The sequence below is a fragment of the Vitis riparia genome, chromosome 19, assembly GCF_004353265.1.
Source record: "Vitis riparia cultivar Riparia Gloire de Montpellier isolate 1030 chromosome 19, EGFV_Vit.rip_1.0, whole genome shotgun sequence".
NCBI lineage: Eukaryota > Viridiplantae > Streptophyta > Magnoliopsida > Vitales > Vitaceae > Vitis > Vitis riparia.
The window spans coordinates 22,799,258-22,824,531 of NC_048449.1; the positions used below are offsets into that span (position 1 = coordinate 22,799,258).

Below are 25,274 nucleotides of genomic sequence, written 5' to 3' on the forward strand. Positions count from 1 at the left end.
GGCAAAAGCAAAGAGTGGGAAAATTGAAGCAAAGCAGATATGAGGATCAGAAATCAGAAGTGATGGATTGCAGTGGGAGAGATGACAGCGTGAATATTACCAGCTTATGTTTATGGGCCCTCGACAGAGTCTACTGGAATAGTATCAAAAAGAAAGAAATGATAAAGAAACAGTAAAATTGGATATCAGCATTATTAACAACAAACATGACCATGACTGCTACTTAAAAGGAAAGGCAAACATGTCTTATCTTGAATTTGGATGATTGAATCAGGAAACATCACAATTTATTACCATAATAAAAATTTTATAATGTTAAATTCCGTACTTAATAGGAAATTGGTGATTATATAATTATAAGAATTTCTAATTATACTTTGTTGCTAAGAAAATGTTAGAAAAATTTTAATTAACACTTGTTTCTATGTGATGTTTTGTTCAATTTATGGGTTTGTGATTGGAATACCGTGGAAATCAATTCATGAACTTTTAGAATTTTTTTATTTAGAAAAGAGTATCAGATCCATTTTTTAATTTATTTTAAATAATTGGAGTAAATTCATTTTTAATATAAATTTTATGATTGTTACTGTTGTTATTTATTTTTATTTTTTTTATAAGAAATTTATAGAAGTTTATGGAATTTAATTTTGTTAAGAATTTGATAAATTATGAGGTAAAAAGTGTGGCTTTATGTGATAGAATTTCAGTTTTGATTTTGAAATTTTATAAATTTATTTTAGATTAATTTCTCAATTAAATTAAGTAAAATTTAGGTATAAATTTTATTGATAAAAAGAAAAAAAAACCATTTAAGTCATATTCGATCTTTTTAAAATAGTCATGTTAATTTAAATTTAATTCATTTTTTTGTTCAAATTGTATGAGATTAAGATAATTTAATAAGTTTTTAAAATAGAATGGCCAGTTTGGCCTTGTTTTTTGGAATATGTTTTTAAAAATTATTTTTAATTTAAAGAATAAGAAGCAACTTTCTAGTGTTTGATAAAAATAAGGGAGATTGACAAGTTGTATTTAAAAACAGTTTTTAAAAATGAAAAACAAATTAAAAACTTTTGGATAAGTTATTTTTAAAAATAATTTTTTTGTCTTGGTATTATAAAAACAATGCAAATTCAATTTATATAATATAAATTAAATTTAATTCAAGTCTTATTGAAAATGAAAATATTTTTATAATTACAAAAAATTAAAAAATAAATAGTTTTTAGTAAAATATGAATAATAATACTATAAGAATTATAAATTTTATCTTTTATAAAAAAAAATATTATTTTAATATATGTTTGAAACATAAGGATATTTCATTTAAAAATGAATAATAATAACAATAATTTAATTAAAATAATAATTTTTAATAATATTTTATTTTATATGAATAATGAATAAAGTTTAACTTTTTAACATTTAAATGAATCAAAATTTTTATTTCATGTACATATTTAGTTTTAAATCATGAACATAATATTCTAAAATATTTTCATTTAATCTATAATTAATTGGATCGATCTTTTGAATTCAAAATTCTTCTTAAGAAATAAAAAATTAAAAAATTCTTTAAAGAATTCAAATTATTAATTATTTCTTATTTAATTTATAATTTATTTACCTAAATTCAAAAAATATGAATGTGTATACAGTAAAATCATCACTCGTGATATATCAGTTTTCATCTATTATTAAAATAATTTAAAACTTAACAATCAATTTAATTAATATATTGAATACAGAATGTCAGTAATACCCGTGTTTTCTATATATACATACTCTCAAACTCTAAAAAGATTAATATTGTAAGCCCCACCACTTCCATTTTTCCCCTCTTTTCTTCCCTTTGTGTTGCCATTTAACTCAGTGAAAGGTCCTCAAGATTTCTATTCTGATTTCCCTCTTTCCATTCTTCTATCACTCTAATATATATATATATATATATATATATATATATGTATATTCCTTTTATAGACTAATATCTATTTTCTTGGATATATATGCACGTGAAGCATTCCATCTATTATCATTCAATTCTCTCTCTTGCAATGATTAGAACAAGACAAATTGTCTTCAATCTATTACATTCAATTCCTTTTTACTTTCAACTAAACTAAATTGCTTTTGCATTTGATTACTTTTCTTGTTATTAAATCTGCCTTTCCTACATTGTTATTCCCTGAGCAGTCAAATTCTTTCACTACCCCTCTCAGCTAGGAAGCTAGATATATATATATATTCATTGCCTTTGAGTATACTTCTAAATCTAAAATTGAAAGTTTATCCCTTGGAATTGGAGTTTAACAATCCAAGAAGTAATGGCTCTCTATAAAGATAAGATTTGTAGCGAAACAAGAGAGCTTAGTAAACTCAGCCTTGTACTTGACCACTAACATATTTCCTTGAACTATGTAACTTGCTCTCTTTTTGGTGCAGAACAGTCTCAGGAAAGTACTTCTATAGAAAACTTCCTTAAACTAATTCCAAATAATTGGTTCTTCACTTCCTAAAATCCTTTTCTCCATTCTCCACCAATGTCGTACTTCCCTTACTAACATGAAACTAAGTAGCTAAGATCACTTTTTGAGTTTCAAAACAATTTAGAACATCAAAACACTTCTCAATACCTAGAATCCATGACTTAGCCTCTGAAGGACCTGGCTTTTCTTTGAAAGTAAAAGGCTCTAACTTCTTAAACTGCTCAAATGAACCATCATTAAAAGTAGATGACAAATTTTGTGTCTAAGTCTTTGCAATTCAAGGTTGAGCCTCAATAACTTGAGCTTGAATCTTAGTAGCTTATGTTTGGTGCTCAACCAATCTAGCCTAAGTATCCATAGCTTGAGCCATCCTCTCAAGTTCCATAGGAGGTACATTATTAGCCTAAGCTAAGGCATCCACATTCCTAGTAGTCCTCATAGGTGCATTCTCTCTTGATTCTTGACCACCATGGGAAGAAGCGGTGCATCTAGGCAGTATGATAACCTATTCATCATAAGATGCAAAAGGATTAGACTGACAACAATACAAGAGGTTAGAATTAGGATAGCTAGTTTATTGAAAGAAACTAAAACTTCGTAAAGAAGTGGAGATGATTTGTTACACATTTTCTAACCTAATCTCAACTAAGCAAATAAGTCAGGATTATATCCCATAGCTCCGATACCATTCTTTGACACCCCAAACTTGAAAGCAAAGGGCATCAGTATCATTTCACATGTCAAACGCTGAGAGCCTAAGACATGAATGACCTTGACTAACAAATCCAATATGTAACTAGTTGATAGCTACTTCAAATTTATTCAAAATAATAAACATGGCATAAAATAAAGGTTATAAATTTCTATATCCAAAACTATTTAAAATTTCTCAATAATAAATTAAAAAATTATCTCCAACACTTAAATAAAAATTCTAAAAATAAAAAATTGATGCATCCTTCCTATCGTGATCTCTCCTCACCGATGTCACTTGTGCTTGAAAAATGGAATAATAGAGAAAGGTGAGCTTGATAACTTAGTGAGAAAAAAATAACTTGATAAGAAATATCAAGTATAGTACTTGTAGGGAAATCTCATATTACTTCATTCCCAATATCAGGACTAGTTAGGGTGCATACAATACTTCCTAGGCCTCTATATTCTTGTAATGGAAGCAATAGATATATGAAAAGCTTCTTAGGATCGAAATTTGAGTGTTTTACCTCATATCAGGATGTTCTTAGATCTAATCTTGTTGATGAAGAGATGCTCAAAAAACACAATGCAGATGATGTAGATTTCACAAACCCATTAATTTTCCACTACAATGACTCTTTCCTTGAATCTCAGTACTAGAGGGGTGGAATCCTCTCTAGGTTGGTGGCCAGAGATCTCCCTCTTTAGAATGATTAGGAAGATGGTATTTATAGACTTTCAATGGGGCTTAAGTGACTTGAACCTATCCTAGGCTTGGTCAATTAAACTAGCCTACTTGGGTCCAAATTGATTAATTAATTTAATTGACTTCTAATTAATCAATTAGCCAAGTCCAAAGAGAACATCAACAAGTTCATTTGTAACCTTCCACATTTACCAAAATGCCTTTATGCAAACAAGTGAATAAAGAATTTAATTAAACCTCAGAAATTGTATCATCAAGGAATATGAGCTCAAGGACCATTGGGACCTATAGACAAATACTAGCTCCTTCATAAGCTAATTTTGAAGTTAAATCAATATCCTAGTACAAAGAGTCAATTAACTCCAGTATCCTATGTATATTACAATGAGACAAAAATGCTCGGGTTTTTGACCCAGTTTCCATTATATGTAGGGTATCCATGAATTGGTGTTTACCCAAAATATCAAAGTGGGTTCAACATATGACGAGAAAACTCACCCAAACTTTGTCACAAAATTTACTCCTTGATAATAATTGAACTATCCTAAAATGCACCTAAACTAAAGTGAACTAAATATGCATCTAAATGAACTACCCTAAAGTGCATCTAAACTAAAGTGAACTAAATATGCATCTAAATTAACTATCTTAAAGTGCACGTAAACTAAAGTGAATTAGAAAAATCCTAAAATGCAACTAAGTGAAATAAACTAAAGTGCAACTTAGTGAGTCAAAATAAGTTGAACTTGAGCTAAAGTGTAGTTAAGTGAGCCGGTATGAGTTAAAGTATGACTAAGTGAGCTAATACTAAGCTAAAGTGTAGCTAAGTGAATTGATATGAGTTGAACCTGAGTTAAAGTGTGACTAAATGAGCTGATATTCAGTTAAAGTGTAGCTAAGTGAGCTGATATGAATTGAATTTGAGTTGAAGTGTGACTAAGTGAGTTGAACTTGAGCTAAAGTGTGACTAAGTGAGCTAAACCTAAGCTAAAGTGTAGTTAAGTGAGTTAAACGTAAAAAACCTTTAAATGACCTAACCCTAAAAATGCATTAAAGTGATCTAATCTAAGGAGCGACAATGGTCACAACTGGGATCCATAAAAATTCCTCAACAATGAATCTTCAAAGATGGTTAAAAAATAGTACCAAATGAGTGATAATAGACCACTAATGAGGACTCAATGAATGACTTAGAAAAACCCTAAGTGTATAATGAAGAAACATGGATGGGAGAAGATAGTCAAAGGATAACATGTGCTAAGAGGACAAAATGGAAGGTCTACAATTATATATGACTTTGGTGTATTAGAAGTTGCATGGAAGATCCAAGTCATGAGTTTTTTAACAAGTAGATGATTAGTTCATAACCAGTTCATGGACTTAGGTAATCCATTTGAGGTTATAGTAGCTTATAATTGAAGATATGGTAATCCATTTGAGGTTATAGTAGCTCCTAATTGAAGAGATGATTGATTATGGTCATTAAGATGAGTTTCTCATGGTAAGTGCACTACTGTGTATGAGTTGCATATTGGATAGGACTTATGGTAAGTGATTCGTGCCTAGTTGGGTATTTTAATAAAAAATATTTATAAATCCTATGACCTCGTACTAGCGTAGCAAAGCTACTATAGTATAGCAGTTCTAGGGTCGAACTCAGGGATGGGTTTTCACTCTACCAGTGATAGACTCAAGATTAGAAATCGAATCTGATAATTTCCTTTGCCAAAAACTTAAAGTTTAAAAGTGAAACTAAACTAACATAGAACTAAGTAAAAATGAAATAAAGAAAGTCTCCCAGAGCTAAAGGTGCTAGGGTCAAGTTCAGAATGCAAAGTGGGAAATTCCGGATTTTTCTCCTCGTATTGGGGACAACAACATAAAAGATGGTTATTTCCCGAACCGGTATAGGTTTAACAATGAAGATTTAATCCATAAAAGGTCAATAGAAATGGTAGTCAAGTTCCATTAATGGCTTTAAACACTATGGGTCTTCACCTTGAGCCACTTTCCAATGGCTCGTACATGATAACTAATGGTCTGATGTGGATCTAGCAATAAGTATCCACAGAGACCTAAAAGCTTATCATGTATTGGTCATTCAAAGTGATTCGAAGGGATTTAAAGCAAAACTTTAGATTTAAAAGCCATTTATGAACTCCAATTACCTGTATTTAATGCACGAGAGTTTTCCACATTTGCATCTGGACTTTTCACCTAGCTTCCTTCACTCCAAGAAACTAAAGGTTTAGCCTCTCATCCTCTGCGAAAACATCCTCAGAGGTTGTTTGGCTTCCAGGAAAAGGAAAATAGAAGAGAGAAAAAGAAAGCAAAAGAGAACCCTATATTTCACTAAGCGTAAAATATACAATATGTTCATTTTTTTAGGGCAAGCTCCCTAGAGTGTTATATATAGTTGGATTATAAGGAGAGTTTGGGTATTTAGACATCAAATATGTAAAGCAAAATATCCTAAAATAACAGTTGTGCATAGCTGTTGCGCAGATGGCTGCGAAATGGATTCGGCGGATCGCTAGCGTTTGACGAGCCAAGCTGTCCGCAGAATCTGAATTGGCTGATGCGGATGCCCTCCGGGTAAGCGCTATAAGATGGCCCGGGCATGTCTGTCCGGGGAAGTTGAAACGCCTTCCTCAACTCTCCGGTTGTGAGATATTCGGATGTAAAAATGTCGGCGCACGGAACGTCCTCCTTTCCCATCCGGCTCCTGAATTCCGGATGTGAGATTCCCCAAGCGGAAAGGCGGCGCAATGCTATCCGGATTCCCCAAGCGGAAAGGCAGCGCAATGCTATCCGGATTCTTTGCCATGGATTCCTAAAGAACTCTTCTCAATCACGAATTGCTTTGGTGATCAAAAAGCTACCAAAACACCAAAACTTAACACAATTTGATTAGAAACAATTGCAAGGGTCCTTAATATGTTAATTAGGTTAAAAGGTGATAACTACTACTCAAAAGAGTTAATTACAAGTTATCAAATAACACTTTTTGAGTAGTAATCACTCCCCCCAACCGACATATTGCTAGTCCCTTAGCAATGAAGGAGAGAAAAATAAAAATAAAAGTAAAAAATTTACAAAATCATGCTGATCACTCTAAAAAATGTTTAAGTGGTATGACTAATAACTAATTTACAAATTTCAAGCTATTGATTTTCGTGCAACGATTCTTGGTGAAAAATTAGAGAAAAACAATAAGAAAACACTCTGATTTAACGTGGTTCGACAGATTGCCTACATCCACGGGAATAGGGAAGAAAACTTTCACTATATCTCAATTAGGGTTACATAAAATGGTATTTATACTAACCCTCAGATATTGAAATTCCAAAAATACCCCTAAACTGTACCACGGGAGGGGGGGGGGGGGGGGGGGATGATGTTGCCCTCCCACACCCCCCTAACCTATCGTTCGCCCTTAACAATAAAATATAAGCTTCAATTAAAATATAAGTTTCTCCAAATGTCTTTCACTCAATATGAGCCACATACTACAACAATCTTAGGAAATGAGAAACATAGCTTATAACTCGACCTAGGACAACAAGTTGGGACATTTCCTATCTAACATCGGGAGACATTAATCAAGTTCAAGCAGTGCTTGAACTTTTCTGTGGTAACAAGCTTTGTCAACATGTTTACTACATTCTCAGAGGTGTGAACCTTCTCAAGTAACAATTCACCAAAAGAAACCAATTCCTTGATCTTGTGAAACCTCACATCTGTGTTTGGTCCTTGCATGATACACCTGGTTTTTTGCCAAATAAATGACACTTTGACTATCACAATATAATTTAACTCCACCTTGCTGAATACCCAACTCCTTGACCAAACCTGTAAGCCATAATGATTCCTTTGCAGCCTCAACTATTGTCATGTATTCTGACTCAATAGTAGATAGTGCAACTAGAGATTGTATCATAAACTTCCAACAAATAGGTCCCCTACCAAGGGTGAATACATAACTTGTGGTAGACCTCCTGTCATCCAAGTCTCTTGCATAGTCTGCATCAACATATCCCTTAACCAATGATCACTCTATTATTTGCTGAACATGATGCCATAGTTTGTAGTACCCCTTAAGTATATAAAGATCCACTTGACTGCATCCCAATGCATTCTTCTTGGATTTGATAGAAACTTGCTCACCACACTAACAGCATGTGCCAAATCTGATCTTGTATAAACCATAACATACATCAAACATCCCACTGCACTTGCATATGGAACCTTTGACATGTCTTTCACTTCATCATCCGTCTTTGGACATTGATTAGTAGACAATCTAAAATGATTTGCAAAGATGTACTTACTGGTTTTGCATTATCCATGTTGAACCTCTCCAACACTCTCTTGACATAGCTACGTTGAGATAACCATAATCTCCCTAAAGCTCTATCCTTGTGAATCTCCATCCCAAGGATCTTCTTAGTCGCACCTAAGTCCTTCATGTCAAACTCCTTGCTCAACAAAGACTTCAACTTATTGACCTCAATCATACTCTTTGCGGCAATTAACATGTCATCCACATAGAGTAGTAGAAAAATAAATGAATCATCATCTAAGCTTTTTACATAAACACAACAATCATACTCACATCTCCAATCCTGATCATGTAGGAGTCAAATCACTTGTGCTGCTACCTTGGGGACTACTTCAACCCATAAAGTGATTTCCTCAATTTACAGACTAAGTGCTCCTATCTAAGTTGAATAAACCCTTTTGGTTGTACCATGTAAAAAAACTCCTCCAAATCACCATGAAAAAAAGCTTTCTTTACATCCATTTACTCTAACTGCATGTCAAAATGTGCTACCAAACCCAACACTAGCCTGATGGAAGTGTGTCTAACCACAAGGAAAAAAATTTCATCATAGTCAACCCATTTCCTTTGTGAGTAACCCTTTGCTACTAAACGAGCTTTGAACTTTTCACTATTTTTTTTTTCTGAAACTGTTTCTTTCTTCTTGTACCTATTTCAATCCTATTGTTCTTTTCCCCTCTGGAAGCTCCACCAACTCCCATGTCTGGTTCTTATGCAAAGATTGTATTTCTTCCACCATAGCATCCATCCATCTACTCTTCTCTTAGCTGTGTATTGCCTCCTAAAAGGTAGTAGGACCCTCGCTACTAATAATTGGTGCATAAGAAACCAAATCTTCAAAACCATACCCGGTAGGTGGCTTGATAGTGCGTCTGTGTCTGTCTGTGGCTATATTGTGATGCTACTGATATTCTAAACTAGACTCCCCTGCATTTCGAGCACGGTCCTCTATATAATGAGTCTCTAATTCCACTTGTATCAGTTGCTCATTTCTACTGCAATTTTCTAGCTCATGTTTTTCTTCTTTTTGAGTACACTGTAACATGGCTTTCTCATCAAAAACCACATCTCTACTGATCACCACCTTGTTTGCCTTTGGATCCCAGAGCTTGAAGCCTTTCACCCCTTTCTGATACCCTAAAAAAAATACAATGTCTAGACTTCTCATCAAGCTTTGATCTCTCTTCATTAGGAATGTGTACATAGGTTGGGCACCCAAACACTCTCAAACCAGAGTAGTCTACCGAACTGCCTGTCCATACCTTCTCTGCTATTTTCCCACCTAATGTTGCCTTAGGTAACCTGTTGATCAAGTAACATGCCATGTTCACCACTTATGCCCAGAATTTCTTTTTAAGCCCTGCATTCAATCTAAGACACCGACCTCTTTCAGCTATTATTCTGTTCATCCTTTCTGCTACACCATTCTGTTGTGGTGTCTTAGGTATTGTGAAGTGTCTCTTAATCCCATGCTTCTCACATAATTTTGTGAACTTTGAATTTGTATACCCAGTACCATTATCTAACCTGAGGCCTTTTATCTTCCTCCCTGTCTGGTTTTCTACTTCAGCTTTCCACAACTTAAACTTGACAAACGTATTTGACTTGTGTTGCATGAAGTATACCCAAACCTTTCATGAGTAGTCGTCAATAAAACTCACAAAATACATATTTCCTCTCAATGATGCTACCCTTACTGGTCCCCAAACATCTGTATGAACATAGTCAAGAAACCCCTCTGTCTTGTGTGTGACTGTCTTGAACTGCACTTTATTTTGTTTCCCAAAAACATAATACTTGGAGCAATCAAGTTTACATGTTTTGATGCCCTTCAACATATTTCTCTTATGAAGCTCCATCATCCCATGCTCACCCATATGCCCTAACCGCATATGCCACAAGACTGTAGTGTCCGATTCAGACTCTACAGTTGCAACTCTACCTATAACTGTGGTACCTAACAGTTTATAAATATTTCCTACTAGCTTCTGCCCTTTCATCACTGTCATAACACCTTTACTCACCTTCATTACTCCACTTGTAGAATTGTAACTAAACCTGTTATAGTTTAGAGTCCCTAAATAATCAGATTCTTCCTTAAATCAAGTACATGTCTAACATCACACAACATTCTAACAACACCATCAAACATTTTACTTTTTATATTCCCTATTCCAACAAATTTACATGAAGCATCATTACCCATCAAAATAGAACCAGAATTTACTAGCATGTATGTGTTAAACCAATCTTTATTGGGTGTCATATGATAAGAACATGCTGAATCCAAATCCAAGAATCTGTAAGATGGTCTGAATTGGATGAAACTGACAGCATATCACCATCACTGCTCTCTGAGTCTTCTTCTGCCACTATATTCGCAGACTTTGATGAACCCTCTTTATTTTTTGATACCGAGGCCCCTTTCTTGTTCTTTGAACAATCTCATTTCATGTGCCCCATTTTTCCACACTTATAACATTGTATGTTCTTTCTCTTTCTGGATTGAGATCAAGATTTTTTGTTACTCGATTCGCTTCAGAACTTGTTTCTCCCACGTTCTTGATTACTCTTTGCCACAAGCCCTTCACCTTGAGAACTCTCATCATTGGCTTTCTTCTTCTAATTAAAACCTGAAAGAACACTTGTAATTTCCTCCAAATCAAGAGTTTATTTCCCTTACATCAAAGTCGTAACCAGATTTTTATACGTAGAAGAAGCAGGTAGGGAATTTAGTAACATCAACGCCTTGTCTTCGTCTTCAAACTTCACATAAATTCACTTCAAATCACTAATGATCTGATTGAACACGTTGATATGTTGGCTTTGATCTAAGCCCTCTGCCATCTTAAGATCATACATTTTCTGCTTAAGATACAACTTGTTCATTAATGACTTAGACACATACCGACTTCCAATTAGAACCAAATTGCCGCCAGTGATTCCTCATCCATGACATGGTACATTACGTCATCAGCCAAACAAAGCCTGATAGTTGTCACAACCTTCCCTTCCAAATCCTTCCAATCTATGTCGTTAATTCCTTTTGGTTGTTTTCCATAAAATGCCTTCACCATACCTTGCTGCACTAATAGATCCTTAACCTTCCTCTGCCATAGACCGAAATTCCTAGATCCATCGAACTTGACTATGTCGAACTTCGCAGAAGAAATCCCTACATCAGAACCTGGCGCTCTGATACCAATTGTTGATTTTCGTGCAACGATTCTTGGTGAAAAATTAAAGAAAAACGAAAAGAAAACACATAGGTTTAACGTGGTTTGGCAAATTGCCTACGTCCACGGGAACAAGGAAGAAAACTTTCACTATATCTGAATTACGATTACATAAAAGGGTATTTATACTAACTCTCAGATGTTAAAATTCCAAAAATACCCCTTTTTCTCCATGTTTTTCACTCAATATGAGCCACATACTACAACACAAGAAAATCATCTTCATCTATATCATAATAATGGTTTGAAAAGTCCAAAACTGTTATAATAGGCATAAATGAGAAGAACCCACTTGGAAATGATAATGGTTTCCTCCAATTGACAAATAGCAGCAAAGTCTGAAGATTAGGAAAAGACGGTGGTTCCATGAGTTCTTCAAAAGTAGCAGAGACTAATGACATCCTTTGTGTGCGCTTCCATTTTTCAACTTCTTGAGAAGTAACCAATTCACCTTTTTCTACAACCACAAATCTGTTTTGCTTCTTATTTTTCATTTTGACAAGATAACCACAAAGCCATATCATGGATGACATCATGCATCTTCACAAATCTTGCTTGTGGCCTTGCATAATCAATATCGTCATTCATCTTCAATAGGCATGCATGATTTAAACTTTCAATAATTTCTTCTCCTCCACTTCTTGCATCTTTTATGTCACCGTATTCACCTAGAAACCCCTCTCCAATCCATAGTTGTACAAGTTCATTACAGTTGATTTCATAATCCTCCGGAAATAAAGAGCAATACAGGAAACATGATTTGGTGGCTTCATCTTCTAGGCTATCATATCTGAGCGCTAAACGCAGAAACAAATGATTCTCCATACCTGGAAACTTTGCTAGATAATTCTTCAACATTTGTAATTTTTTCTCCCACCCCCCAGGCGTTTTTGTTCCTGCCATTGCTCGTCCAATGATGAGGGCAAGTGGGAGGCCGTCACACTCTTTGGCAGCAATCTCCGCCAGCTTTGGTATATGTGGATGAGAATATTAGCGTCTTCTCCTACATATGTCTGAAACAGAGCAAATGCTTCCTCCCATGCTAAGCACTTCACTTCAATGCCCTTAGCTCCCATATCGTGGCCTACAGTTGAAAATCGGGTTGTAAATACCACCTTGGACTTATTTCCATCAATTACAGGAGGAATCCCCACTGCAAAGAGATCAAGAGGCTCCCATATATCATCTAATAAGACGACAATTTTCTTCATCTTCAAGACATTGAATATTGCTTCTTTCCTTTCGTCCTCACTTCTACCTTCCCAGTTGTTACTAGGAATCTCCAATTTATTGAAAAGAACTTGCTGAACCTTCTCTACATTTGCTGGTCTGGACACAGTCACCCAAATCACTGCGTCAAACCCAACCCTGGATTTGAGGAACTCATTGTTGATCCTGTTCAAAAGGGTGGTTTTGCCCACACCCCCCATGCCATATAATCCGACACTTCTTACTTTGTCATCCTGGAGTTCCATCCAAACGTTGTCAAACAATGAATCTAAGCCCACCGTCTTGCCCAAAGGCCTCTCTATCACGGGAGGACCGGGCAGAGGTTCAGCCACCACAATGAAATTTGCTTTGCTCTGTAGTTTAGCCAAACCATCCATCTTTCCACACACCATCTTCCCAATCATGTAGCTGGCACGGCAGTTTTTGGAACAACAGGTTCCGAGACATTTCTTCTGGATTTCTTCATTACCTTTTGCTAATAAATCATTCACTTCTTTTTCCATGGCTTCTACATTCTGGATCCAGCCATCCACTACATGAGTACGGTTTTTCTGAATCACGGTCCACCTTTTCCTTCACATCTTCATAGAGGTTCTTGAGGTCGTCCATTGCAGTTCTTAGAGAGTTGAGGTTTTCTGGCAGCTCACGGATGTAAACAGCACGCTTGGCAGTACAATCCAACAAGCAAGAGGCAATATCCAAGTCTGGGCTCACAAAATCCATGGCAAAAGCAAGAGTGGGAAAATTGAAGCAAAGTAGAGATGAGGATCAGAAAACGCAAGTGATGGATTGCAAGAGTGTGAATATTACCGGCTTATGTTTTTGGGCCCTCTACAAAGCGTCTACTGGTATAGTATCAAAAAAAAAAAGAAAAAGAAATGGAAAACAAATACTAAACTAGGATGCCTGCTAGTTTATTATTAACACCATTATGAACAAACATGACATGACTGCTACTTAATATATCAAACAATTCCTGTCATTCTAAATAATAAAATGGTACATTTTATTATTACAATTTTTCAATTTAGACATTTAGCCAATTTTTAGTTTCATGGAGTATTTTGGACATAATATGCATGACTAATTGCATCTTTTTGAAAATATATTATAATACTAAATTACTTATATTGAAGTGATTTTTGAAAAGGTTAAAGTGTTTTAAAATGCAGGGAAATGTTTTTAAGTATTTAAAAAAAAAAATTAAGTGTTTTAAAAAAAATTAAAAATCATTTTAAAAATTTAGAGTATCACTTTAACTGATTTTTGAAAAAATAACTGGGTAGATGATTCATTTGAAAATCACTTCTTTTTATGTCGTACTCATAAAATTAACCTAATTCTAATTGTCTTACATTTGTATATTTTGGAACTAAAAATAATCACTCTTGAATGTTTGGTTTTTCAGTAAATAAGAAAAAGTAATGACCTCGTTATGTGATTGATTTTATATTTAAAAATCATATTTTTAAAATGTTTAAATATAATACTAAAAACATTTTCAAAAAATTTTAATTAAATAAAAATAATAATATTTTAATGGTAAAAAATAACCACCCTTATAACAGTAACCATATATAAAAATTTTAATTTTTTTATACTCAAAATATTGCACTACTAGGATTTATTTTTTATTTGAAAACTTTGAATCCTCGATACAATATCCAAATTATATTCTTTTGCAAAAAATTAATTCAAAAGAGTTCGAGGAAATTCAAATAACTAGAGTTTTCTAATTTACCTATGAAATTCCCCTAATTTTAGTGTTTTGCTCAATTTACCCTAAGTTCAATTTTTCTATAGTTTGAGTTAGAAGTTTTTCATGTCAAAATTTTATATATAAAATGAAAAGAAAATTGATGAGAATACACATTAAGATTAATAACTATTAGATACGCATAATTAAATAAGAACACATTAAGATGATAATAATACATCAAGATTACATGATACATAAATAAAACATGCCATCACAATTTAGAGTTTACTTTTACCACATACAAATAGAATATTTGACATTACACAATCAACATTTTACATGGTTTTGGGTAATTGGAAGTTTCTCAAAGATCTTCTTCAATATCTCCCCAAAAATTTAACCTGTACCAAAAAAAAAAAAATAATAATAATAATAATAACAATAAAGATTTAAAAAGAGAGAAGGAAATTAATTAATTTACTTATTTAAGTATGAATTACTACTTGAATTGGAAATGCAAATAAAATTTGCTTGCAGATAATTTCTATTTCCTAAATTTCTAAAATTTAGATGATTTAATTTGTAGTACTTACAATTTTTTTAATCAACATAGGAGAAAAACTATAATAATAACAATAAAGATTTAGAAAAAGAGAAGGAAATTAATTTGCTTAATTAAGTATGAATTACTACTTGAATTGGGGATGCAAATTAAATTTGCTCTTAGATGATTTCTATTTCGTAAATTTCTAAAATTTAGAGGATTTAATTTGCAGTCCTTACAATTTTCTTGAATCAGCATAGAGGAAAAACTATATTATGTGAAAGATAAAAAAAAATGTGTAAACAAATCTCAGTGATAAAGAGTTGATGAGGAATATCTAAATGGTAAATTAATTTAAATGAATTTAACAAAATGAAGAGAACTTTCAATGAGAATCTTTGAGGTGTTTACAACTAAGAAAAAATCATTTAAGGAAAAGAAATTCTATAATTAAAATATTTCAAAGATTATTATTAAATCTTGCAAAAATAAATTTAATGCCTTTTTTGTGAAAATACTATAGCAAAAATATTTTTTTGGGGAAAAAGCCAACATCATGTAACTAACCAAAGTTGGCAACTAATTAGTTGTCTTATGTATCCGGTACATGCATTTTATAATATAAAATAGTAATAATAATATGAAAAATAAAAAATAAAATAAACTAAGAAGAAAAGAAAATGAAAGTACCTGGACATGCATGGAAGTGGATCTACTAGTCTTGAGGCTTGAAATATGGAGTGAGGTTGTGCTTAATGGTTTGGTCCTCCCACTCCAACTCGGCCCACCATTCTTGTTCTCCCTTGATTTCCTCTAAATTCTTACTAATTTTGATGTTGGAATCAAAAGGCAGTTTCCTTAAATTTGGACATCGGACCACATTCATCACTCTTAAGGAAGGAAAGAGCAAGCTCCATTTGCATATACTCCTTAGCTTTGGTAGACTCCGCAAATAGACAAGAGCAAGTCTTGAAAACAGGCCCAAATCGGATTCAATTTCTGAAACTCCACACTCGCCAACTTGTATCACTTCTTCCAAAGAGGCACAGTCTAGGATGTTTAGCAACTTTAGATTTGGAGCATAAATAAGACATGTCAATTTCTTCAATTTTTCACAATTTACTATTGTTACTTCAGAAAGATGGTACAAGTACCGATGCCTTGGGAATGTTGAGTGGACCACTTCCTTTTCCAAATTGACTGTCACATCTTCCAAATTTGAACAAGCCGTTGCATTAAACATCTCTAGATAAGGAAGTAATAGGTGGAGTAAGTTCATATCCTCGCACCATTGTAGAGTAAAGTGTGTCACGCACCTTTGTAACTTATGGGAGTTCAATAATTTTAGGATGGAAGGAACACTACCAGGACTAATGGATATTTGTTCAATGTATTTCAACCCCTCTAACTCCTCTAATAAGACTCTACAATCTCTTTGTGAATCTCTAAAATACATCATACTGAACAATTGCAAGGATGAAAGACCCGATATGGTTTGAGATGGAATTTCAAGTTCGGATATACCATCTAATATCAAACACCTTAATTTTGTCAAATTCCTGAGCTCCATTGGTATCGTTTCTATCCCTGTATGAGACAAATTAAGATATTGTAAAGTAGATAATTTGCCAATTTCCATGGGCAAATCAATCATTTGCCGATGAAATGACAAGTCCAAAACTGTTATAATAGGCATATATGTGAAGAACCCCCTTGGAAATGACTTTTTCCATAAATTTGATACCAGCAAAGTCTGAAGATTAGGAAAAGATGGTGGTTCCATGAGTTCATCAAAACTACCACAAAATAATGATATCCTTTTCATCTCCTTCCATTTTTCAACTTCGTGAGCCTTAACCAATTCCTCTTTATCTATAAACGCAAATTTGTTTTGCTTCTTATTCCCATTTTGACAAGCTAACCACAAAGCCATATCACGGATGACATCATGCATCTTCACGTATGTTGCTGCGGACCATCTAGCTGTCGTACCACTCTCCAATAGGCATGCATGCTTTAAACTGGCAATAATTTCTTCTCCTCTATTTTTTGCTTCTTTTATGTCACCGTATTCATCTAACAAACCCTCTCCGATCCATAGTTGTACAAGGTCATTACAATTGATTTCATAGTCCTCCGGAAATAAAGAGCAATACAGGAAACATGATTTGGTTGCTTCATCTTGTAGACTATCATAACTGAACGCTAAACGCGGAAACAAATGATTCTCCATACCTGGAAACTTTGCTGGATACTTCTTCAACATTGGTATTTTTTTCTCCCATTCCTCAGGTGTTTTTGCTCCTGCCATTGCTCGTCCTATGGTGATGAGGGCAAGTGGGAGGCCGTCACACTCTTTGGCAACAATCTCCGCCAGCTTTGGTATATGGGGATGAGAATTTATAGTGTCTTCTCCTACATATTTCTGAAACAGAGCAAATGCTTCCTCCCATGCTAAGCACTTGACTTCAATGCTCTTCTTAGCTCCCATATCTCGGCACACGGTTGAAAAACGGGTAGTAAATACCACCTTGGACTTACTTCCATCATTTACAGGAGGAATCCCCACTGCAAAGAGATCAAGAGGCTCCCATATATCATCCAATAAGAGGAGAAATTTCTTCGTCTTCAAGACGTTGAATATTGCTTCTTTCCTTTCATCCTCACTCCTACCTTCCCATTTATCTTTGGGAATCTCCAATTTATTGAAAACAACTTCCTGGACCTTTTCCACTGTGGCTGGTCTGGACACAGTCACCCAAATCACTGCATCAAACTCATCCCTGGTTTTGAGGGACTCATTGTTGATCCTGGTCAAGAGGGTGGTTTTGCCCACACCCCCCATGCCATATAATCCGACACTTCCTACTTTGTCATCCTGGAGTTGCATACAAACGTGGTCAAACAATGAATCTAAGCCCACCATCTTGTCCAAAGGCCTCTCGATCACGGTAGGACTGGGCAGAGGTTCAGCCACCACACTGAAATTTAAGCCCTCCGTCTTCTGTAAAGTCACCTCATCCATCTTTCCACGCACCATCTTCCCAATCTTGTAGCTGGCATGGCAGTTTTGGGGACAACAGGTTCCAAGACATTTCTGCTGGATTTCTTCTTCACCTTTTGCCAACAAATCATTCACTTCTTTTTCCATGGCTTCTACTTTCTGGATCCAGCCGTCCACTGCACGAGTACGTTTCTTCCGAAGTCTCTCTTCACGGTCCACCTTTTCCTTCACATCTTCATAGACGTTCTTGAGGTCGTCCATTGCAGTTCTTAGAGAGTTGAGGTTTTCTGGGAGCTTACGGATGTAAACAGCGCGCTTAGCAGTACAATCCCACAAGCAAGAGGCAATATCCAAGACTGGGCTTACAAAATCCATGACAAAAGCAAGAGTGGGAAAATTGAAGCAAAGCAGAGATGAGGATCAGAAAACACAAGTGATGGATTGCAAGAGTGTGAATATTACCGAGGGCTGATAATTCTTATCTTCTTTCCATTTAAAAAATTAAACAGAGCAATCGAGGTGAGGAGGGGCATGATAATTTCTTATATCTGCCCGCCCACATCCCATCCTAACCCATTTAACTTTTTTTTTGAATAATTATTTTTAAATTTTTTTAATAATTTTAAAATAAATATATTTTATAAATAATTAAATTATTATATTATTTTAATTTTAAAAATTAATTTTATTTAATGGACATGACAAGATAATACCCAACCCACCCAAATTTTAAAAAATTCTCAAACAATTTCATTTAGTTAAAATTAAATCGCGGAACCCAAAAAAAATCTGCCCATTGCTTTCCAAGAGATGGACGGAAAAAATACATTGGTAAGATTCCTCACTAGAGAAAAAGAAGAAATCAGATTAGACATCATGGACCCCCGTAGGATACATCGTGGACCCAGTAGGATTTAGTGCTATCATGAAGGAAGAAAAGTAAACAGAGACGGAAGAAATGGACGGAAAAAATTCATTGGTTAATGGAGAAAAAGATTCCCCACCAGAGAAAAAGCAGCAATCAGATAAGACATCGTGGACCAGTAGGATTTAATGCTTTCATGGAGGAAAAGTATTCTTAAAGAAAACACTTCTAACATATAAGAATATTCTTAAAGAAAGATAAGTGTTAAATAAAACTTAGAAACCAATTTTTAAAAATTATAAAATTATTTTTAATATTTAAAAAAAAATACTTGATAGATAATTCTCCTAAAAACGTTTATAAAGAAAACATTTTTATTAAAAATATTTCAAATTAAAATATTTTAAAATGCTTAAAACAATGAAAATCCACTTATAATGTACCTTATAAAAACACTCGATAGATAATTATCTTAAAAACACTTATAAAAAAAATATTTCAATTAAAAATACTTTAAATATCAACACAATCAAACACACTTTTATTATTATACCACTTGTCATTCATGTTAAAGATACAAATAAAATAAAAAATAAAAATTTATATGAAAAGCACGAGGTCAATAAGAGACGTAGTCTACAATTTTGGATAAGCAATTCACAACCAAAAACAAGCACACTCCATATATTTGTGTTCCTTGTAGCTCAATAATTCGAGATTCTTGAAACATTTTTCTTAACCATTTTCTAAGGAAAAGAAAAAAAAGGTACAAAATGAGAACCACCCAATCACATCTCAGTAAGTTTACTTATCTAAATTAAAAAGAGGTTTTTTTAATAAATTAGATATACCAATATTAAATTGTTTACCCTTCATTTTATGTCGTTTAAAGCTCTCTTTTTAAGTGTACCATCCTCGTTACTTCTTTGTATTGAGTCATACTTGTACTAAGATTTGAGTGTGTTAAAATCTCACATCTTTGTTCAAATTTGAGTGTTTGAGATTTCAAGTTGGTGAAGAACTTGAAGGAAGTGTCATGCTCATTAGAGCTATGAATCTAAGTATTCAAGATTGATGGCTTAGTTTAAAGTCTTGATTAGTGAAACCCTCATCCCAAAAGGAGATTGAAAGGAGTGGGGTAGGCGAGATTATCAAACCACTATAAAAGTGTTTGCATCTCTTTTCTCTTTATTATTTGTTCATTTACTTTAATAGTTGATTGATTACTGCTTTATTAAATCAATTTCAGAAAGTTTTTAACAACCTAATTCAAACCACCACACACCCCACCCACCCCCTTCCTTGCATTCTTAGGTGTTTTTGTTAATTATTTAACCTTATTTTACATTTGGTAATAGACAAGTTCCTCATATCAAGCCCTAATTTTGATGTTGTGATAGGCAAATGGAAAAGTAGGAGCAAGTATGAAAAGGTTGCAGAAATATTCATTGATGTGCTCTTGTGTAATGATATATGAGAGTCACTTGATCTCTTGAAAGTGGGAATTCATTTTTTGAACAATCGAAATAATTCAAAGATAGTATTCACAACACAATCTACTGATGTGTGTCAAGATATTGAAGCTTAGAAGAGCTTTAAAGTGGAGTGCCTAGTGTGCGAGGAAGGCTTTACCTTGTTTCAAACCAAGGTAGAAGAAGACACCTTAAATTCTCATCTAGATATACCAAAGCTTTTAGAAATTATTGCCAAAGAGTGTAAAGGCTTGCCCTAGTTGCCATTAGACAAGTAATGGTTAGAACTAGAACACCTAAAAAAATGGGAGGAAAAAAATTCTAATGTTGAAGAGTTATCCAACATATGAGGGATAGTTTGTTTCTGATTTTAACATTCAATTATGCTAGCCTATAGAATGAAGCCATTAAATCATGTTTTCTGTATTGCTCTTTATTTCCAAAGGATTATGAAATCCTTCTTAGAGATCTTGTTGAACTCTGGATCAAAGAGGGGGTTTTAGATGAATATGATGACATACAAGAAACAAGAAATCAAGGAGAAGAAATTATTGAAAGGTTAAATCATATATGTCTATTGGAGAGTGGTATGTCACAACTTGTTCCAAATGACCCTCCCTTGAGCTTATATAGGGAGTAGGAAACTTTTGGAACCTCTTGGAGTCATTTACACTAGTAAAGAAGTGTGGAAAACTCTGGAGAAAGCTAAAGATACATACACATCTTTACATATGGGATGTAAGACATGGGAAAAGAGGAGAGTGTTATAAGGAGTTCTAGAGCTATCATATAAATACTTGTATATAGCATTTGTATAGTCTTCTAAAGAACTCTAGGATAGAGGGGAACCTTTATGGTTCCAAAGAGTTCCATTGGTACCTATAAATAAGTGAGCGCCTCATTTGGCCAAGGCACCTAACCAACTAAGCAAGTAAGAGCTTCTTAGCATTATAAGTTTACTTGTGCAATAAAAAACTTCATTTCTTAAAGTGTTGCCTTCGGTTTCCTTAGCTTCCAAGTCGTATGCCTAACTTAGCCTAACTAGCTAAGTATGAGGAAAATGTTGACTTAGTAACATCAAGTGTTTTGTATTATCTAAGTGTCGCATGTGAGTTTAGGAAAAACCTAAGTCCATGATAAGTAGCTCCCAAGAACATGTGAAGATGCATAATGTTATTCGTGATATGGCTTTGTGGTTAGCTTGTGAGGATGGGAAGAGAAAGAACAAATTTGTGGTAAAGGATCAAGTTGGAAAATGAAAAGAAACACAAAGAATCTTTGTGGGGTAGTAGTATTGATGAACTCATGGAACCACCATCTTTTTCTAATGTTGAGACTTCATTTGCATATAGTGAGTTAATGAGGTTATTTCCTAGTGGATTCTTCCAATTTATGCCTACTATAAAGTATTGAACTAGTTAAATAATTATGGACTAATTGAATTACCTACAGAGATTGGTAAATTAATTTCTTTATAGTACCTTAATTTATCAAAATAAGAATAAAAGAGCCATCAAAGAAGCTGAAGAATTTGAAAAAACTGAGATGTTTCAAATTGGATTGGATGGAATTCCTTGAAACAATTCCATCTCAATTTGATATCAAGGTGTTCATCTTTAGAATTGTTCAATGTTTATAATTCTAAATGGTAGTGCCTCGCATGGTTGGGTGGTAATTTTTTGTGAATATTTTTATATAATTTATAGTATGAAATCTTAAGCAATGATCACATGATCATTCTTCTTCTTGTCAGAATAATTATTTTTATGTTCAAATCTATTTCAATCATTTAATCATTTAGATATTCCTCATAGAATATTTATCATTTGATACAAGTGACCTCAAAATAAAAGTGTGGGAATCGGATCGAACAAGCTTGAAACTGTCTTTTTATAGACTAAAGCCCTAACCCCTAAAGGAGGTATTTATAGATTTCTAGTGGGGCTTAAGTGACTTGAACTCATCCTAAGGTTAGTTAAACTAGCCTATTTGGGTCTGATTAATTAATTTAATTGGGTTCTAATAAATCAATTTGCCAAGTCCAGAGATAGCATCAAAAAGTTCATTTGTAACCTTGCATATTTACCAAAATGCCTTTATGCAAACAAGTGAATAAAGAATTTAATTAACCCTCATAAATTGTGCCATCAAGGAATATGAGCTTGAGCAAGGACCATTGAAACCTATAGGCAAATACTAGCTCCCTCAGAAGTCAATTATGAAGTTAACTCAATATCCCACTACAGAAAGTCAACTGAATCTAGTATCCTATGTATGTTACAACTAGACAAAAATGTTCGGGTTTCTAACCTAGTGTCCATTATAAGTAGACTATCCATGAATTGGTGTTTACCCAAAATACCAAAGTTTGTTTAGCATATGATGAGAAAGCTCACCTGAACTTTGTCGCAAAATTTACTTGATAACAATTGATTCAGGAAAAGTTGTCAACAGACCAATTGTAGCCCTTTCTCTTATATTTCCGTTGCTTCAAGAATCACCTCATTTCAATATCTATAGTAAAAGTTATGCTCAAATTACCGTAGTTTGCTCAACATATGATTGGAAAACTTTCCTTCTCTCTCTTAAAAAAAATAAAAATCCAACTCAATCTCTAAGCACAAGCCATGTAAGATGATATGAAATGTTGCCTTAAGATGCCCCTAAAAAGCTTCCTAAAATGTAACTAGATTGACTATCTAAAAAAAGCACCTAGATGAACTAGCTTAAAATGTCCTTAAATGGAATGAACTAATGTGCAACTAAGATGAACTATCCCAAAGTGCACCTAAACTAAAGTGAACTATGTATGCATCTAAATGAACTATCCTAAAGTGCATCTAAACTAAAGTGAACTAAATATGCATCTAAATGAATGATATAAAGTGTATCTAAACTGAAGTGAACTAAATATGCATCTAAATTAACTATCCTAATGTGCACCTAACTAAAGTGAATTAAAAAAAAAAATCCTAAAGTGCAACTAAGTAAACTAAGTTAAAGTGCAACTCAATGAGTTGAAATGAGTTGAAATGAGTTGAACTTGAGCTAAAGTGTAGTTAAGTGAACTAAAGTATAGCTAAGTGAGCTAAAGTATGACTAGGTGAGCTAATACTAAGCTAAAGTGTAGCTAAGTGAACTAATATGAGCTAACCCTGAATTAAAGTATGACTAAGTGAGCTAATATTGTGCTAAAGCGTAGGTAAGTGAGCTGATATGAATTGAACCTGAGCTAAAGTGTGACTAAGTGAGCTAAACTTGAGCTAAAATGTAGCTAAGTGAGCTTATATGAGCTAAACCTAAGCTAAAGTGTGACTAAGTGATTAAGTGAGCTTAACTTGAGCTAAAATGTAGATAAGTGAGCTTATATGAGCTAAACCTAAGCTAAAGTGTGACTAAGTGAGTTGAACTTGAGCTAAAGTGTAGTTAAGTAAGCTGATTGGGGTAAACTTGAGTTAAAGTATGACTAATGAGCTAAACCTAAGCTAAAGTGTAACTAAGTGAGTTAGACATAAAAACTAAAAAATAAAAAATAAATCTAAATGACCTAACCCTAAAAATGCATCTAAGTGACCTAACCTTAAAAATGCATCAAAGTGATCTATGTTAAGGATCGATGAAGGTCACAATTGGGATCCATAAAAATCCATCGATAATGAATCTCCAAAGGTGGCTAAAAAATAATGCCAAATAAGTGACAATGGACCACTAATGGAGACTCAAAGAACAACTTAGAAAAAATAGACCCTAAGTGTATAACGAAGGAACATGGATGAGAGAAGACAATTAAAGGATAACATGTGCTAAGAGGACAAAATGAAAGGTCTACAATTGTACATGACTTTAGTACATTAGGAGTTGCATAGAAGATCCAAGTCATGGGTTCCTTACAAGTAGATTAGCTCATAAGTAGTTCATGAACTTAGGAATCCATTTGAGGTTATAGTACCTCCTAATTTGAGGGATGATTGATTATGGTCATTGGGATGGGTTTCCCATGATAAGTGCACTAGTGTATATGATTGCGCATTGGAAAAGACTTACGGTAGGTTATGATGTAAGGTTATCGAGTAGTTGTGACTTCACCAAACTATTATACTATACGATCGATCTCTCAACCTTGAGAGAATGTCGAGCTTGTGTCAAAATTTACAGTGGCTTTGTATGGATGAGATCCTAGGTAATCATATATTCCATATGGATTATGTCACTATTTATAGAGGCTAGTAGCAATAGCTATTCTTTATAAAGGCACCATAATATCTCATGGAGTTTGAGATAGTATGTCTTTTTCGATGATTCTAAGGAAGTGCATTAAGGTAAAGTATGGTCATGGTATTTCATTAAGTGAAACTCGACTTAAACTCTTTGTGAGCTAGGACATGTTAGCTGATCAAACAGTTCATGGGAAATATGCATATAGTGGATAATAGAAATCACCTTGTTATATTACGGACACTAGTTCATGTGGAACATGCATAAAGTGGATAATAGCTCATAGACTTGAGTTCTACCTTGTTGTAATTGGCATAAGGCATTGAAGTGCATTTGACTATTTGTAATATGATGATGATTCAACTTTAGAATTGAATTATGAGAAAGCCAATATTGTTTTATGGGTCCCAGTAATCTTTGCTTGAGCTCATATTCATAGTAGTTTTCACCAATTTACCAAGAAACCCAACAAACGAACAACCAGCCTAACCACAATTTGTTAGTTAATTAATAGCCTAATTATCATATTAATATGAAAAGGTATTTTAACAGCATTGGGGTTCATGCATATAGTATTGACTAACATGAAAGTGATATGCAGGCCTTTGAGAGTAAAATAATAATGTTGAATATATAATTAATAGCTACAAAACAACTGGGAGGTACCTAACCACTTAATTAATAGCCTAGTGTGAAATTGATTTGAAAACCTTAAAATAAATAAATAAATACAAACGTTTACAATTAATTAATATAGGTTGGCCTGAAATAAAGAG

At 33.8% G+C, this 25,274-nt stretch overlaps 1 protein-coding gene and 1 pseudogene across 1 annotated transcript; both read right to left on the reverse strand.

Annotated features, from left to right (window-relative positions):
• Positions 1 to 11,151: 11,151 nt before the first annotated feature.
• Positions 11,152 to 13,422, reverse strand: LOC117908337 (annotated as a pseudogene).
• A 1,179-nt stretch (positions 13,423 to 14,601) lies between these two features.
• On the reverse strand, positions 14,602 to 18,376 carry LOC117909422 (probable disease resistance protein At5g63020). The gene is made up of 2 exons (XM_034823467.1): positions 15,633 to 18,376; positions 14,602 to 14,799 (listed from the first exon to the last, which is right to left on the reverse strand). Exon 1 carries the CDS (start codon positions 18,319 to 18,321, stop codon positions 15,658 to 15,660), a length of 2,664 nt encoding a protein of 887 aa, XP_034679358.1. The 5' UTR covers positions 18,322 to 18,376; the 3' UTR covers positions 14,602 to 14,799; positions 15,633 to 15,657.
• Between the last annotated feature and the right edge of the window lie 6,898 nt (positions 18,377 to 25,274).